Genomic DNA, 15,294 nt, shown 5'->3' with positions numbered 1-15,294 from the left:
AGGGGAGGTCAGAGTTCATCCTCGCTCACTTCCAGTTGGAGGTGAGGTCAGCTGCCAGCCCCCATTGGAGCTGGTGTGCAGGTTTGGGGCCTCTGAAGCCCGGGCTTGATGGAGCACCTCACCTGCTGACTCACCCAACGGTGGTGAGCCCGCCCACCACCTCACTGTCCCTGACCTGCCATTTTGATTGGTGCATTTTTTGGTACAACAGGAAGTCATGTTCATGGCATACTCTACGCATGAGAAAGCGGGCGGAAGTGGAGAACACGGGTAAAAATGAAGCCACAGGGTCTCGTAAACCCAAGGATATTCTGGGCAACAAAGTCTCTGTTAAAGTGAGTAAGGTATTCCGGAGCTGCGTCCCCACCTGTCATCCACTCCCACCCTGCAGCATTCTCACAAGCCAATTGGGTGGATGGGTTATTTTTTTTTTTTCCAGTATGGGGACCAGAGGGGAAGTAGTTTAGCAGGATTTTGCATGCAAGATCAATTTATTTTTTATCTTTTATTTCTCCTGGCAACTTCAATTCAAGTAAGTACCTTTTTTTTTTCCTTTATACCTTTCTCTTTATACTGTGCAGATGTTTTACAGCAAAATTATCTGCAGCACTATTCTCTTAAAAATGCGAGATGCTTGATTCATATTAAATTTCTCAAAGCTGCCATTCGATACCCTAGGTTTGAGAATACACACAGGTTTAAGCAATTAGGGATGCCTTCCAAACCCCCAGCCCTGTGAAGGCTGAGGTTTGGAATTTAAGAGCCACTGTGTCCTTAGTAAAGTTTCATTTCTTTTCCCCAGAGTTCAGACAACATCAACTTCAGGCCATTTTACTTGCCTTTCCCTATGCATGGACACAGTAGGGGGACACATTGGTGAAGTTCAAATTATTTCTTTATAATAATCCATCTACTGCTTTGAACTCATGAATTATAAGCCTGGCAGACTCTTATTTACCCCTGTCTTGAAACAATTTCATCTGCTTTCTTTAAATTGAACCCTCTGGAAAGATCTGCCTCTGGACAATGGAAGCTAGACACTGATTATTATAGCACTAATTGTGCCTTAATGTGTGAACATCTACCTGGAACTTTGTTTCCCTTCCTTAGCAAAGTAAGAACAACTAAAACCCAGTCTAACTTCCTTCTTGGGGAAAAGAAATCGTATGCTCTCCTTCACTCTCATCTGGGAAGTCCAGCCTCACAGAAGACAACAGTTTAAATTCGACAACACTCATGCTTCATTTTGTTTCCATTGCTGTTTCCCATGAGATAAGCAGTTGTACACAACCCCAGCCTCCTCTCCCTGAAAAGAGCATGCTGCTGCCCCTGGTGATTCTCACTCCCACTTTAAAAATACCTGGTTTTTTCTGTGCCCGAGATCCTATCGCCCATGCTTCTCTGAAGTTCTCCTCTCTCTCTAGCAAAAGCTACTTGTGTTCTAACTGTGTTCTCTTTCTTCCCCCTTCCTCATGCTGCCAATCAAGGAGACGAACAGTTCCGAGGAATCAGAGTGTGATGATCTTGACCCTAATACTAGCATGGAGGTAGAAGCAGCTATTGTTGTCCTATTTCCTACAATGATTGCCTTTTTTGATGTGTTCTGTGACGGTGACCTTGCTAAAATGATCAGCCATTCAGAGATAAATTGTGATGTTGGGGCATCTCTGGGTATCCCATCCCAGCTAAAAAAGAAACAAACAAAACCATAATTCAGTTCAGCGTGGGTAGAAAACTCTACCTAGATTTTTAAAAAACAAAAACAAAAACTTGTTCTCTTGACTGCTAAGTATTTTCTCCTTTGGCAGGTTTGACTTTATGTAGAAAATATCCAATTTCATTATTTGAAACTTAGAACACATTTTTTCATGGAAAACAGCACTATAAAGAGTGGATGAGTCCCCGCTAAATGACAAGGACTCATTTTGGGTTTAGTTTCTCCCTCTTTTGTTTCCCCCTTCTCCGCTTCTTCTTTTTCTTTAGCCCTTTATCCTCTCCATCTTGCTCTTCTACTGGGTTCTATTCCCCGCTCAATGTTCCAGAAAAATAATGGGTGAAGTATGGCACCTGGTTGCTATGTAGAGCTGACTGATAGCAAATGAGGTATAATTGTAGCAACTTCAGAGCACACTTCAGCCCAGTGCTGGGCCCGTGAGCAGTGGCTCTGCCCACCGTGTGAAGGAAAAGCCCTGGGGAAGACCTGTCTCCTGGAGCCACGGCAGAGGCCTCTCCAGAGATGGTGAGATGGAAACCCTGCCCAGGGGACGTTTCTGGCACTCCAGGCTTACAGGGATGTGGAAGTGGAACCAACGCCTGTATCAACAAGAACATCCATTCCACTTGCAACTCCCAGTCTGTTGGGTTATAGAAACATGGCTCTTATGTGGCTTGCCACTGAGTGACAACCATGATAAATTTACAAACCCTGGACAATGAGGGCAAACATGGAGCTGACTTTCCTTGCCATTTTATCATTCAGAGTAAATTGTAATGTTTTTCTCCAAATCTGTGCCTCCATCTCCAGTAATGGGTATAAGTTTAGAGATTTCTAAGTACAAAATAGACCACATTTAAAAAAAAAATTTGTATAGTCCCAAACATTTCACTTAATTAGATGGACTTTTATTCTTATTCTAATTTAACCTAATCCCAAAGAAGTCCAGCACCATGTTGTTTCAGCCACCACAAAACCCAAGAGAGACCATGAGGCCTAAGAGCCAGTAAGTCAGCTGCAGAAGGAGTCAACTGAGTTGAATCAGGCCCAAGGCAAGCGGCTGACAGTGGGAGTTCTGCCAGGATAGAGTAGTCCCCCATGGATGTGGGTATTGCCACAGAGCTAAATCTGGTAGGTGTGGCTCAATACATACCCCGCTGTGGGAGAAAGTGGAGATGGCATTTGTAGCCTAAATGTATCTTACAGAACAAGGAAGCCAGGGGAAATTTCAGGCTCTGTTTTCCTTGCATTTCATAGGATAGACACCAGCTCTCCTGGAGTTCACACCTGTCAGCTTGTAGATACTGGATGGCACCTGTATCCCCAGACCTAAGTGTTGCCAGCATGTATTGTAGATGTCAGTTGCAAGTGGAGGAAGGCCAGACAGAGGCAGGGGAAAAGCCAGGTATCTGTGTTCCAGGAAAGAATTTAGGACCTTGTCCAGTTCTTGTGGACTGGGAGAAAAGAGTGGTGTTTCCACTCTGTAGGAAGAAATGGGCATAGAGGGATGTGGGACCAGGGGAGCAGCACACATTAAGAAAATTAACTGAGGTCATCGAATGCCCCATTCTGCACTTAGATAAAAAGCATGTGTGTGCATATACACATCTTAACTCTGCTTTGCTAATTGAACACATTTTAAAGGTTCTTATTCATCTAAGGCTTTTAGTCCTTTGCATGGGCTGAGTGAGATGGGTCCTCAGGAGGTGCTACAGAGTGCATGAGCAAAGACATTAGAATATTCATGCTGAACAGAGGAAAACCAAAAATTGTGTTGATGCATGTCTGAAAAGTTTTCAAATACAGTAGTTGAGGCACAAAGTTTCCTTTAGGCACAAACTTTCAAGTGACTGGAACCTCAAGGAGGCATGTTGTTGGAAGCTGCAATATCCCCAGTATGTGTGTATGTAGCCTTTATATATTCCATATACATCCTTCTAAATTTCAGTGATTCTTTTTTTTTTTTTTTTTTTTTTTTTGATGTGGAGTCTCTGTCACCCAGGCTGGAGTGCAGTGGTATGACCTTGGCTCACTGCAACCTCCACTTCCCTGGCTCAAGGGATCTTCCCACCTCAGCCCCCTGAGTACCTGGGACCACAGGTGCACGCCACCACGCCTGGCTAATTTTTGTATTTTTGGCAGAGACAGGGCTTCACCACGTTGCCCAGGCTTGTGTTGAACTCCTGACCTCAAGTGATCCGCCTGCCTTGGCCTCCCAAAGTGCTGGGATTACAGGCGTGAGCCAATGCACCTGGCCTAAACTTCAGTCATTCTCTGAATGTGTTGCCAGCTTCAAATTAACTTTGAGCACATGAGCGAGTCCAGAGAGAAAGCAGGCATCTTGGCACTGCTAGTTTGGTATTTTCAGAAATAAGATATAGAAAGTCAACCCGTTCAACATGAGTTGAGAATTTTATCAAGGCATATGTAAGTGGAACCTGATTGCAGTGTACACTGCAGAAGAAAATGATGAGGAGTGCATACTGAAGAAAGAGGCTACCTTAAAGATCCAAATTGAAATATAGGTGGGCAGGCCACCTCTTGAAGGCCTCTCACTATTAAAGTGGCCATTTGGGGCATCATTCCCAGACCCAACCTGGCCCCCAACCTCACCCTTGTCTTCTGAGCTTGATGCTGTAATGGGTGTTGTCTCTCTGGGAGTGTGTCCGTTACTCTTAGTGAGCTGAACCCTGTTCTGAGGGTGCCTCTGTTCCTGGAACCCCAGCTGACATAATGGGAGCATGCACCCTGTGTGTTCACTCCATGCTAGATCTCCAGATGTTAAATCCCAGCCTGCTGACTGATTCCCTTTAACCTGAGGCCAGCCTGTTGATCCTAGACCTAGCAGTGCATAGGCTCTCATCTCCTGCCTGCATGGGAATGATGTCACCAAAACATTTTTCTCAGTGAGTGGACCGAACGGTTCCTTTAAGGGCAGTTTCCTGGGGTCTTTACTTAAACACTGGCTGCTTGCTACCTTCAGGCTGGCATTTGTCCCACCATGGTGTTTTGGGGAGATATACAGGCACATCCTTGAAAGCTAATTAAGAGGAAAATGAAGCACCTTGAATCCTAGGAATCAGATTTACAAAGCTTTCCAAGAACACCCAATTAGGTAAAGGGAGGTAATTCTGCTCTAATGTTTACATCCTTTTCCTTCCCCTACTTGTGAATGTTTTCAAGTACAACCCCCACTCCCAGCAGTACACGCCACACAGCGCCACCGCAAGATTGGCTCTAGGTCTGTGCCATCCTCTCGTGGCCAAGTCTCCTGCAGCCAAGTCTCCTGCTGATCTGTGACCATACCTCATGGAGAACTGTTCTAAAGATGACGAGTATCATCCATAGTTCAGCTTACTTATTTACCTTGCACTGATTAAACTTTGGGGTGGGGGTGAAAGGGGGGCATCACACATGAAAGAGATGTTTCCACATGGAAGAAGAGTCAAACCAAGCTGAAAACCAAACACAAGGATGCCTTAGGAACAGGTTCATAGTAACTCATTTTTTTCCAGTAAGGTTAGACTGCCGAGTGCCTTTTGCAGGGCTGAGAACCACATGCCCAACCATCACCTTTTTCAGTCCTGTCCCTGCCCCGGTGTCTGCACTGACACCCCAGGCTGGAGCCAGGCTCGCATGTTCAGGGTCAGCATCTGGCCTATACTACATTTTTCTTAGGACCCAGGCGAGGCAGGTTTCCGCCTCTGAAAAGTTGTCTGAGAACTGTGTCAATGCTCGCTTGTGTTTTTGTACCTGCCCCCAAGCCCCAGCATTGCCACCTGCCTACATCACAGGATGGGGTTGAAAGTCCTGAACTAGCCTCCCTGACTAGGGCCTTCAAGGATAAGGATTCTCAGCCCAGGTTTTACACCAAACTCAAGTAATTACATGCGTTTCAACTAAAACAAAACAAAACCCAATACCTCTTGTAGCAGAGAAAGTCAGTTCATCAGAGTAAGAGGTTGTCATCATTCCAAAAAGACTGCCTCTGCCCCAGCCATTCAACGCGCCACTGACCTCATCCACAACACAGACTAAGTGCAAACGTTATCCTCAGTCATATACCAGCCACCAGATATTTAGCTTAGGGGTTAAAAACAGTGTTGGGATCTTCTGGGAGAGGGCTCTGAAAGATGAGAGAGAGAAAGCACTTGGGAAGGTGAAGCTGATTTTGGAGGAAATTTCCCATTGGAGTAAGAATCACACTTTCAGAAGCAACAGAACCTTGGAAACATTTAGTTAACCTCTTCATTTATTTTTTATTTTTATTTTTTGTAGTAAAATATACATAAAATTTTACCATTTTAACCATTTTTGAATGTGCGATTCAATGGCATTAAGTCCCTTCACAATGTTGTACCACCATCACCACTCTCCACTGCCAGAATGCTTTCATCATCGCCAACAGAAATTCTTTAGTGGACTCACTAAACTCCCTATTCCTCCCCATCCCTGCAGCCCCTTCACCTTTAACAGAGCCACAGGAACTTGTCCTTTTCTGTTTGAAAACTGGAAGGTGCTCTAGTTTCTGAGGCAGCTTCTGGTTTTTCTGGTTGCTATTCCCCCACCTACACCATCTTGCGGCAACTTGGTGTCCCATCTCCAGGTTGGTTTTAATCTAAAACACAGATCCTGGCAGACGAGAAGACCCAACTCCTAGTGCCAATTTTTGTGTATAAGTGTGTTATTCCGTTTTCCAGCTCAATAAAAAGGAATATCATTTCTGCCCATCTTGACTTTCCAAGGCTGAAGTGTAATTTAAACAAAAACCACAAAGGCAGTATCACATGGAAAACTGGAACAGGAGTCAAAAACCTGGATTCTAGTTTGGATACCGCCAGCTATGTGACTGCGGACCAGTTAGCCTTTCTGAGCCCCAAGTTCCTCTGGAAAGTTGCACAGCTCCAAGTGTACAGGTGTTTATACAGTGATGTGTAACCCTTTGAGCACCATGGAAATCTAAGGTGTGCTAACAAAGGACTTTGCTCTCCAGCACTTCCGACTTTGAAAACATTGAGATCCCGGCAGAAGAGGACGTGGAAGATTCTGTGCCTTGGCCAGAAATTCACTTTTCAGGGGGTGTGGCGCGAATGGCCTGGGCAGATTTCCTCCTGAGACTCAACTGGAGTGTCCACTCCTGGCTCTGGGAAGTCTGAGCGGCCAGAGCTGGCCCTTTTTTCCTCCCCTGAACCCACAATTCCCTGGCCTACCTTTCATGTCCTCAGATCTGAAGAGCCAGCCTGCTCTCCGCACCTCCTTCCCCCCAACTACCACATCAGCTACTCTGGCCTCCTTATCCTAGAGCTTCAAAATAACCCGGCCAGACAGATTGAAGGAAACTTTTACACCCCCAGCCAGATGGCCGACCTCCTGGCATCCCCAGTGTGTCCGCTGACGCCTGCTTCTGCATTTTATAAAAAGAATTTTTTCATGAAAAGAACCCTTTGGATGAAAAGAAAGTGAAGCATTGCATTCCTGTCATTTTATTTTTACAAAATATTTTCTTTGTAATGTATCTGAAGGGTGTGGCTTGAAGACTTCCTGCCTGGCTTTGTTCTGACTCTCCATGCAGACTGATTTATATTCCGCCATCAAGAGATGGGAGCTGAGCTTAGTGGCTGCTTCCCTCTCCTGGGAGAATTATGAGAAGATCGTCCACAGCAGATTCACATCTATTAGGCTTTTTGTTCCTTGCAACTGCCCTGTGAAGTAAGCAGGGTGGAGTTTCTCACCCTCCTGGGGGAAACAGGTTCAGGGAGGTCAAGGTCGTGCAGCTAATAAAAAGAGCAGGTCTTGATGGTGGTGCTTTGAGAGACCAAACTTAGCATGTGCTATAGAGGACATCTACTCTCTATGGCTTAAGTACTTTCTTAACAAGGGTCAGGCGCAGGCCCTCTTTTGTTGCACATCTGTTTTAGGAGGAGAATTTCTTCAATAACTTTTCAAATCTCTTGACTATCGGGATAATTACTTGGCCTCGCCCACGCCCTTTCTCAGTGACTCAAGAGCCCAGCCAGAGCAACCAAGAAAGGAAGTTCAATTACATGAGTTGGAAATGTCTGAACTGGTTTCTCAGACCAACACAGTCACTCAGCATGCCCTGTCATGCATGTTCCATGGCACCCTCACCCTAGACTGGGGGCCCAGCCCGTTTCATTTATGTTGTACACTAATGAGATTACAAGGTACCATTGACCCAAAAGTTCCTCTAAGAACCTGCTATTGAAGAAGCAAAGACCATCACCCCCCAAGCCCACCCCCATGCTGTCAAAGTTCACTCAATGTGAGTTCCTAGTTAGTTCAATTTCACACAATTTGATTAACACAAGGCATTGCAATGATTATTATGGAGGGCTAAAGAACAATGTAAGATTGATTCCCATGCTTAAGAAGCATAAGGAGGCAGGTATAATTAAATGTCCATATTACATAGCAAACCTTAAAACCTGCTCTAACAGTCATGGTGGGGGACTGATAATCCTGCCTGGAGCCATTTATTCATTCTGTGGATATTTATGCACCCACTCAGGCACTGGGCTCACAATAATAGTAGCTACCACTTAGCAGACTTTTCTGTGTAACTGGCTCTGTGTTGAGCTCCCAACAACATCATCACATAGGTACTATTTGCGTTATTCCCACTTTATAGATGAGAAAACTGGAGCGCGGTGAGGTTAAGTGACTTTCCCAAGGCTGTGTATTCTTAGGTAGCCTGTCTCCCAGGGAGCCTATGAGTGTGGTCATTGATTCACTGGGAGGCTGTGTGGGTTGGATAAACTAATAGGATGTGGGCAGTCTTAGAGAAGGCAGAGGGTGAGGAGAGAGCATGAACAAAAGCCCTGAGGTGGGGAGTACCTAGCACATGCCGAGCAGGTATATGGTCTTGGTACCTGGGGTTAGTTATGTAGGAAGAGCTGTAGGAAATAAAGCCTGGCAGATGGGTTGAGACCAGACAGACAGCAAAGGCGTAGAAGGACCTGCTAGGAAGCCAGGACTTGATCCATGGACTGCAAGGAACAGTAGTAGGTTTTAAGTAGTCCATATGATTCATCCTGTGCTTTGGGAGGGTAACCAGCACCTATGCAAATGCTGGTGGGATTTTTTTTTTTTTTTTTCAAGACAGGGTCTTGCTTTGTCACCCGGGCTGGAGTGCAGTGGCATGATCTCGGCTCACTGCAGCCTCAAGTGACCCTCCCACCCGCAGCCTCCTGAGTACCTGAGACTACAGGCATGCGCCACCATGGCCAGCTAATTTTTAAATTTTTTTTAGAGGTGGGTTCTCCCTGTGTTGTCCAGGCTGGTCTCGAACTCCTGGCCTCCAGTGATCCTCCTGCCTTAGCCTCCCAAAGTGCTGGGATTATAGGCATGAGCCATGGCACCAGGTCCTCAGAACAAATGTTAATCTGTTACATAGCTCCAAAGACTCTGAGAAGTTTAGGGGATTGGGGCATAATCAGGGCCAAATCATTAAGGGAGGAGACTCCAAAACACTCAGACATAAAGACATTGTCCAAAGTCAAGGTCATGGCTGTAGGTTGGAAATGTGATTTATAAAGAAGAAGCTGTAACTCCACCGCTGCGTCCTCCTTGGCCCCTGACCTCCAGTCCCTTCCTAACTGACTCCTAGGCTGCCAAGAGCACCTGGAGACCAGTGCATACACAGCAATGCACCCCCATTTTGGTCCTTTGCAACCAACTATCCTATGAGATGGGTGATAGATGCTTTCATTATTTTACCGTATTTTCATCCTTTTTATTTTGAGGGCACACTAAATGTTCTCTAACCAAAATATTGAGGGGTAACGGGGAGATATTTGGACTAGAAATATTCATAAATCAATGTACTTGACACATGGACACATATCAAGACCTGTACCCCAAAATTAATGATTATACTTTTTTTGGAAAAACATATGGAACTTTTTTACAAAAATTGATCATGCGTGCTACTTATAAAGCAAACCTCAGCAAAAACCAAGGAATCAATATCATACAGACCAAGTTCTCCAGGCACAATGCAATTAAGTTAGAAATAAGCAACAAAAGGATATTTTAAAAAATCTCCCGTGTTGCCGGGCGCGGTGGCTCAAGCCTGTAATCCCAGCACTTTGGGAGGCCGAGACGGGCGGATCACGAGGTCAGGAGATCGAGACCATCCTGGCTAACACGGTGAAACCCCGTCTCTACTAAAAAATACAAAAAACTAGCCGGGCGCGGTGGCGGGCGCCTGTAGTCCCAACTACTCGAGAGGCTGAGGCAGGAGAATGGCGTGAACCCGGGAGGCGGAGCTTGCAGTGAGCTGAGATCCAGCCACTGCACTCCAGCCTGGGCGGCAGAGCGAGACTCCGTCTCAAAAAAAAAAAAAAAAAAAAAAATCTCCCGTGTTTGGAAATGTAAAAACATACTCATTACAACTGGGTAAAGGAAAAAATCATAGTTGAAGAAAAACACTTAGAACTGAATGATAATGAAAATACTTGAGGAGTAAGGAACGAGTTGAAAGAGACAAGTCTATCGCTGTTTGAGATTATGTTGCATTTACATTTTTTTTTTAATTACAGCTTGTCTTATGCTCATTTAGAAAAGAACAGAGGAGGCCGTGTGTGGTGGCTCACACCTGTAATCCCAGCGCATTGGGAGGCCACAGGTGGGAGGATTGCTTGAGGTCCAGAGTTCAAGACTAGCTGGGCAAGACCCCATCTCTACAAAGAATAGAAAAAAATTTGTTAGGTGTGGCTGTGTGCACCTGTAGTCCCAGCTCCTCAGGGAGTCTGAGGCAGGGGGATCACTTGAGCCTAGGAATTTGCAACTGCAGTGAATGGTAATCATGCATGAGCAACAGCGTGAGACCCTTTCAAAAATAAATAAATAAATAAATAAATAAATAAATAAATAATAAGCAGAGGTAGGAATATTTTCTAAAAATTTAGAAATTCGAGTCCAAAAAAAGAGAAAGAAATTCGAGTCCAGTTTGGCCAGATTGAAAACACAAAGGGTAAAACCTTCGAACCATAATATTGTACCTAAATTCTTAAAATTGTTTTTCTTATATCTTTATTTTATTGCCAGATCTCATCATCTAAAATTCCTTTCCTGCCTACTCTGAATACAGGTTCACATGAAACAAGTGTAAAAGGAATAGAAAAAGGAAACAATATAGAAATACATTCTGGGCAGCTGTCAGTTGGGTTTAGGGCATTTGGTTTATGTCTATTTGACCGTTTGTATTCCTTCAGTGTTCTCAATACGTAGTTCTGAGCTATGTTTTGTGACTGTGATGAGGAATTTGGAAAAAATGGGGGTGGAGGTCTTCTTCTTCTGGAGTCGGTTAACAACTCATTTTCTAGACAGAATTTCACCCTCAGTCTTAAGTCTTAGAGTCAGTCAGACATGGGCTAACAAGGAAAATAGATGCAAGATTTCCTCAAAGCTCAGCTTATGGTACTCAATGCTGGTTGATATTACCTGTAACTCTTTCCTCTTACCTCACTGCCCTGCCATTTTGAAGAAAAAACAATAAAATTATTGGATTTCTCTCCAGAAGGAAACTAAGTTGCTGATGGATGACATTGTGGTAGTTCTTGTTCTCGCCTGGGAGGAAGCACTGCCACCTGCCGCCCTCTGCTGGTCAAATAAAACCAGCTTTAGGAACCTATAGGTCTTTCCCATGGTGTCTACACCAGCCCTGTCCTACTGGCTTGGCCCAGCATTCTCTTGTGCCGTCTCACAGAGGGAGAACATGTGCATTTTATGTGAATAATGTCGTCTTTCCTCCACGACCACTATTTCATCAATTTTTTTTTTTTAATTTTTTTGAGGCAGGGTCTCACTCTGTTGCCCAGAGTACCATGGCGCTTTCCTGGCTTGCTGCAGCCTCAACTTCCTGGGCTCAGGCAATCCTCCCACCTCAGCTTCCCGAGGAGCTGTGCACCACCACACCTAGCTCATTTGTTCTTTATTTTTTAGTAAAGATGAGGTCTCACTATGTTGCCCAGGCTGGCCTTGAACTAAGCTCAAGTGAGCCTCCTGCCTCAGCCTCCTAAAGTGCTGGGATTACAGGCGTGAGCAACCGTACCCAGCCCACGACCACTATTTTGGATTCCAACTCTCTCCTCCATCCCATCTATCACTTTACATTGACTCCGACTTGTTTCTAAGGAAGGAAAACATTATATTTCAAAAAAAAAATGTGCAGCTTATTATAAAGCCCTCAGGATCCTACACACACCAGCAATGACCACTAGACAAGGTGGTCAGGAAGCCTAATTTCTAGTCTACTAATTGAGTGACCTCAGTTAATTTCATTCAACAAATATTAATTTTTCTGCTACAGCAAGAAAAAATTATGATTGATGGTGCATAAAACATGGGAAAGGGTTACTACCTTCAAAAGCCTCACAAGTCTGGTAGGGCAAATACAGTTCAGTACGACGTTATGGTACATGGCAGCTCATGGTCAGAGACATAGAGGTACCAGCCCCTAGAAGAGTGCAGAGGAGGAAGATCACTATTGGCTACATCTCCGACATTGACTGACTCATTAGGTTCCCAAGCAAGTTCATGACAGGACATTTTCTCAGTTCTCCTCCCCAAAATTAGGATCCTACCACTTTAACTTTTCATTGATTTGACAAATATCAACAGAGCACATATGTGCCAGGTATCATGCTAAGCTTGGAGGCAATAATAGCAGAACAATATGACCCATTAGAATTCAAAGAAAGAGAAAATAAAAAATTTAAGAATATAAATAAAAAGTAACAATAAATAAAAGAATATGGTCCTTGTCCTCATGGGCCCTGCAGTCCACAGGGAGCCATAGACAAATACATCGGTAATTAGTCTACTGTGTGAGAAGGGTGTCCTCCTCCAGTTCGTACTCTGATTTGCTTCAAAGTAGAAAGAGAAAAAATGAGGGAGGAATCTTCTATGGCCATAGTCCAGAGTCAAAGTAAGAAACAAAACATTAGTGTGGACCTTGCCCAGGCTCTTGGTCCTTGTTGGAGGATTTTAAAGTAGAGGACTGAGTAGAGACAGGAGAGAGAGAGGTGGAGAGCAAAGACAAGCAGGTAGGCCTTTGATGTCAATGACAAAGTTTCACAATGCTTTTCCCAAGACCCTCCCACTTTGCTGAATGCTATGATGGAATGAGCACTGGAATAAAATTCAAGAGCTCTCGGAGCCACTTCTCTGTCACTGTGATCTTAACAGTTCACTTCCCTATCTCACCTAGGAAATGGTGATGAATAACATTTCCTCTGCACTGCCTCCAGGGTTTTGGAGGAGCACATGAAGGAGTTTGTGAGTAGCTTATGGGAACCGCATAATGCTACCCAAGTCAGTGATGCAATTACCATTATCAGCCACACCTTTTGTCAAGGTGGGCTCTCCTCACCTGGGCCAGCCAAAAGGCAGAAGAATGAAGACCAAAGACTTTCATGAGTCCCTTCCAGATGGAGAACCTGTAATTAAGACTTATTGGCAATCTTTCTCTCCAATGTCTCTGCTAAGGACTACCCTCAAATTAGGAATATTTGCTTTTGTTTGGACACGGTGGCTCACACCAGTAATCCCAGCACTTTGGGAGGCCAAGGCGGGCGGATCACTTGAGGTCAGGAGTTTGAGACCAGCCTGGCCAACATGGTGAAACCCCGTCTCTACTAAAAATACAAAAAATTGGCCGGGTATGGTGGCATGTGCCTGTAATCCCAACTACTCAGGAGTCTGAGGCACGAGAATGACTTGAACCCAGGAGGCAGAGGTTGCAGTGAGCTGAGATCATGCCACTGCACTACAGTCTGGTTGACAGAGCGAGACGCTGTCTCAAAAAAGGATTTTTTTTTTTGGGGGGGGGACAGGGTTTCCCTCTGTCGCCCAGACTGGAGTGCAGTGGTGTAATCATGGCTCACTGCAGCCTCAACCTCCTGGTTTCAAGTGATCATCCCACCTCAGTCTCTAAAGTAGCTAGGACTATGCCCAGCTAATTTAAAAAAATTTTTGTAGTGACACCATGTTGCTCAGGCTGGTCTCGAACCCCTGGTCTCAAGCAATCCTCCCACCTTGACCTCTCAAAGTTCTGGGATTACAGGCATGAGCCACTGCACCTGGCCAATATTTGCATTGTATTTATTTTATTTTGAGAGAGGGTCTCACTCTGTCACCCAGGCTGGAGTGCAGTGGCATGATCTTGGCTCACTGCAACCTCTGCCTTCCAGGTTCAAGCGATTCTTGTGCCTCAGTCTCCCTAGTAGCTGGGATTACAGACACCTGCCAGCACGTCTGGCTAATTTTTGTATTTTTAGTCAAAACGGGGTTTCGCCATGTTGATCAGGCTGGTCTTGAACTCTTGACCTCAAGTGATCCACCCACCTCAGCCTCCCAAAGTGCTAGGATTACAGGTGTGAGCCACTGCGCCCAGACAATATTTGCTTTTTTAAACAGTGTGTCTGTTTAGTATTATACTTAGCACGGTTAGGGTTCTGTGATGAAAAAGAATAAGGCAAGAAGTTCTTTAAGCAGCACTTTGGGGCGTTTTCTTATAAAAGTGTAGGTTTTATAAGTACCACACTGTAGGTTTATGAAACCCTACTTAAAATTGTATAGCATATAAGCCTGCTACTTGTGTCTTCCATTTTGTCAGCTTTCTTCTCTGTGAGACCCCTGGCGTGGACTCCATGCTTCCTTGTGGATTCCCATCATGATGGGAAACACAGGCCACTGGACAAAGTTAGCAGTATTATCAAATCATTTCCACCCTAGAGTCCTTCTGATAGAGTGGGGGCAGGCAGCATGGGGGACAGTGTAACATTCTATGTTTGTTGAAAGCTGGTCATTAACATCTGTCAGACACTGCATCAAATGCAGATGTTGTTGAATTCCATCTTTCCCACTAGACTGTTGGCCCACTGAGGGTAGAGAGCATGCCGGCCTTACTCCCTGCCCGGTCACTACCACCTCACCAAGGGTCAATTCAGTACCTCTTCATCAAATAAATTGAGTCCTTACATCAAATAACCCTTCCAGATGGGCATTTTTATCCCCAATGTATAGCCAAAACTGAGACAGGAGTTGCTTAAGAACGTTGTCCAAGGCAAGAGAGAGTGTCTGGCCTTGAGTCTGGATACTACATGCTCTTTCTGCTCCCCAAGCTTACACTCTTCTGCACAGCGTGCTACTAAGAATGTCCTCTCTCAGAAGCTATGGATTATGTTATTTTTAAATCATTTTCTAAAAAGTTTGCATCCATCTGTGTTTCCCAACAGGCTCTAGTCAAGTATTATTAGTCATATGCCCAGAACTAAGTATTTTGGGTGTATGACTAATAACATTGGTCCTCTTGGTCCTATTCTGAGATTCTATTTATGAAACAGACCTAAGTTCTTGGAAGGTGTGAAATGAAGTCAAAGGTCAAATATGTATTCACCAGCATTTGTTAAATACGCATTATGTGACAGACCCTGGGCTAGGGCCCTGAGGTACAAAGGTGAATGACAAATGCTTCCTGTCTTTAAAGAGCTTATAGACTAATAGGTCTGACTGTGCCATTTTTTCCCTTCAAAAATAATTCTTAAGAATGTGAA

At 44.6% G+C, this 15,294-nt stretch overlaps 1 protein-coding gene across 16 annotated transcripts in view; it reads left to right on the top strand.

Moving 5' to 3' along the window:
• Positions 1 to 15,294, top strand: part of LOC105470260 (kalirin RhoGEF kinase) — a 700,354-nt gene that overhangs the window by 648,820 nt on the left and 36,240 nt on the right. For 15 of the 16 annotated variants that reach the window (XM_071089172.1, XM_071089152.1, XM_071089145.1 and 12 more), the window contains 2 exons: positions 212 to 335; positions 1,488 to 1,547. In XM_071089172.1, the coding sequence (XP_070945273.1) occupies positions 212 to 335; positions 1,488 to 1,547 (184 nt within the window). The remainder of the gene's footprint in view (positions 1 to 211; positions 336 to 1,487; positions 1,548 to 15,294) is intronic. The other variant, XM_071089163.1, reaches the window with a different exon arrangement.

Source organism: Macaca nemestrina, chromosome 2 (assembly GCF_043159975.1).
Source record: "Macaca nemestrina isolate mMacNem1 chromosome 2, mMacNem.hap1, whole genome shotgun sequence".
In the NCBI taxonomy this organism is placed as follows: Eukaryota; Metazoa; Chordata; class Mammalia; order Primates; family Cercopithecidae; genus Macaca; species Macaca nemestrina.
The sequence above is the reverse complement of the archived record's forward strand: the minus strand, read 5'-3'. Positions and strand labels throughout refer to the sequence as shown.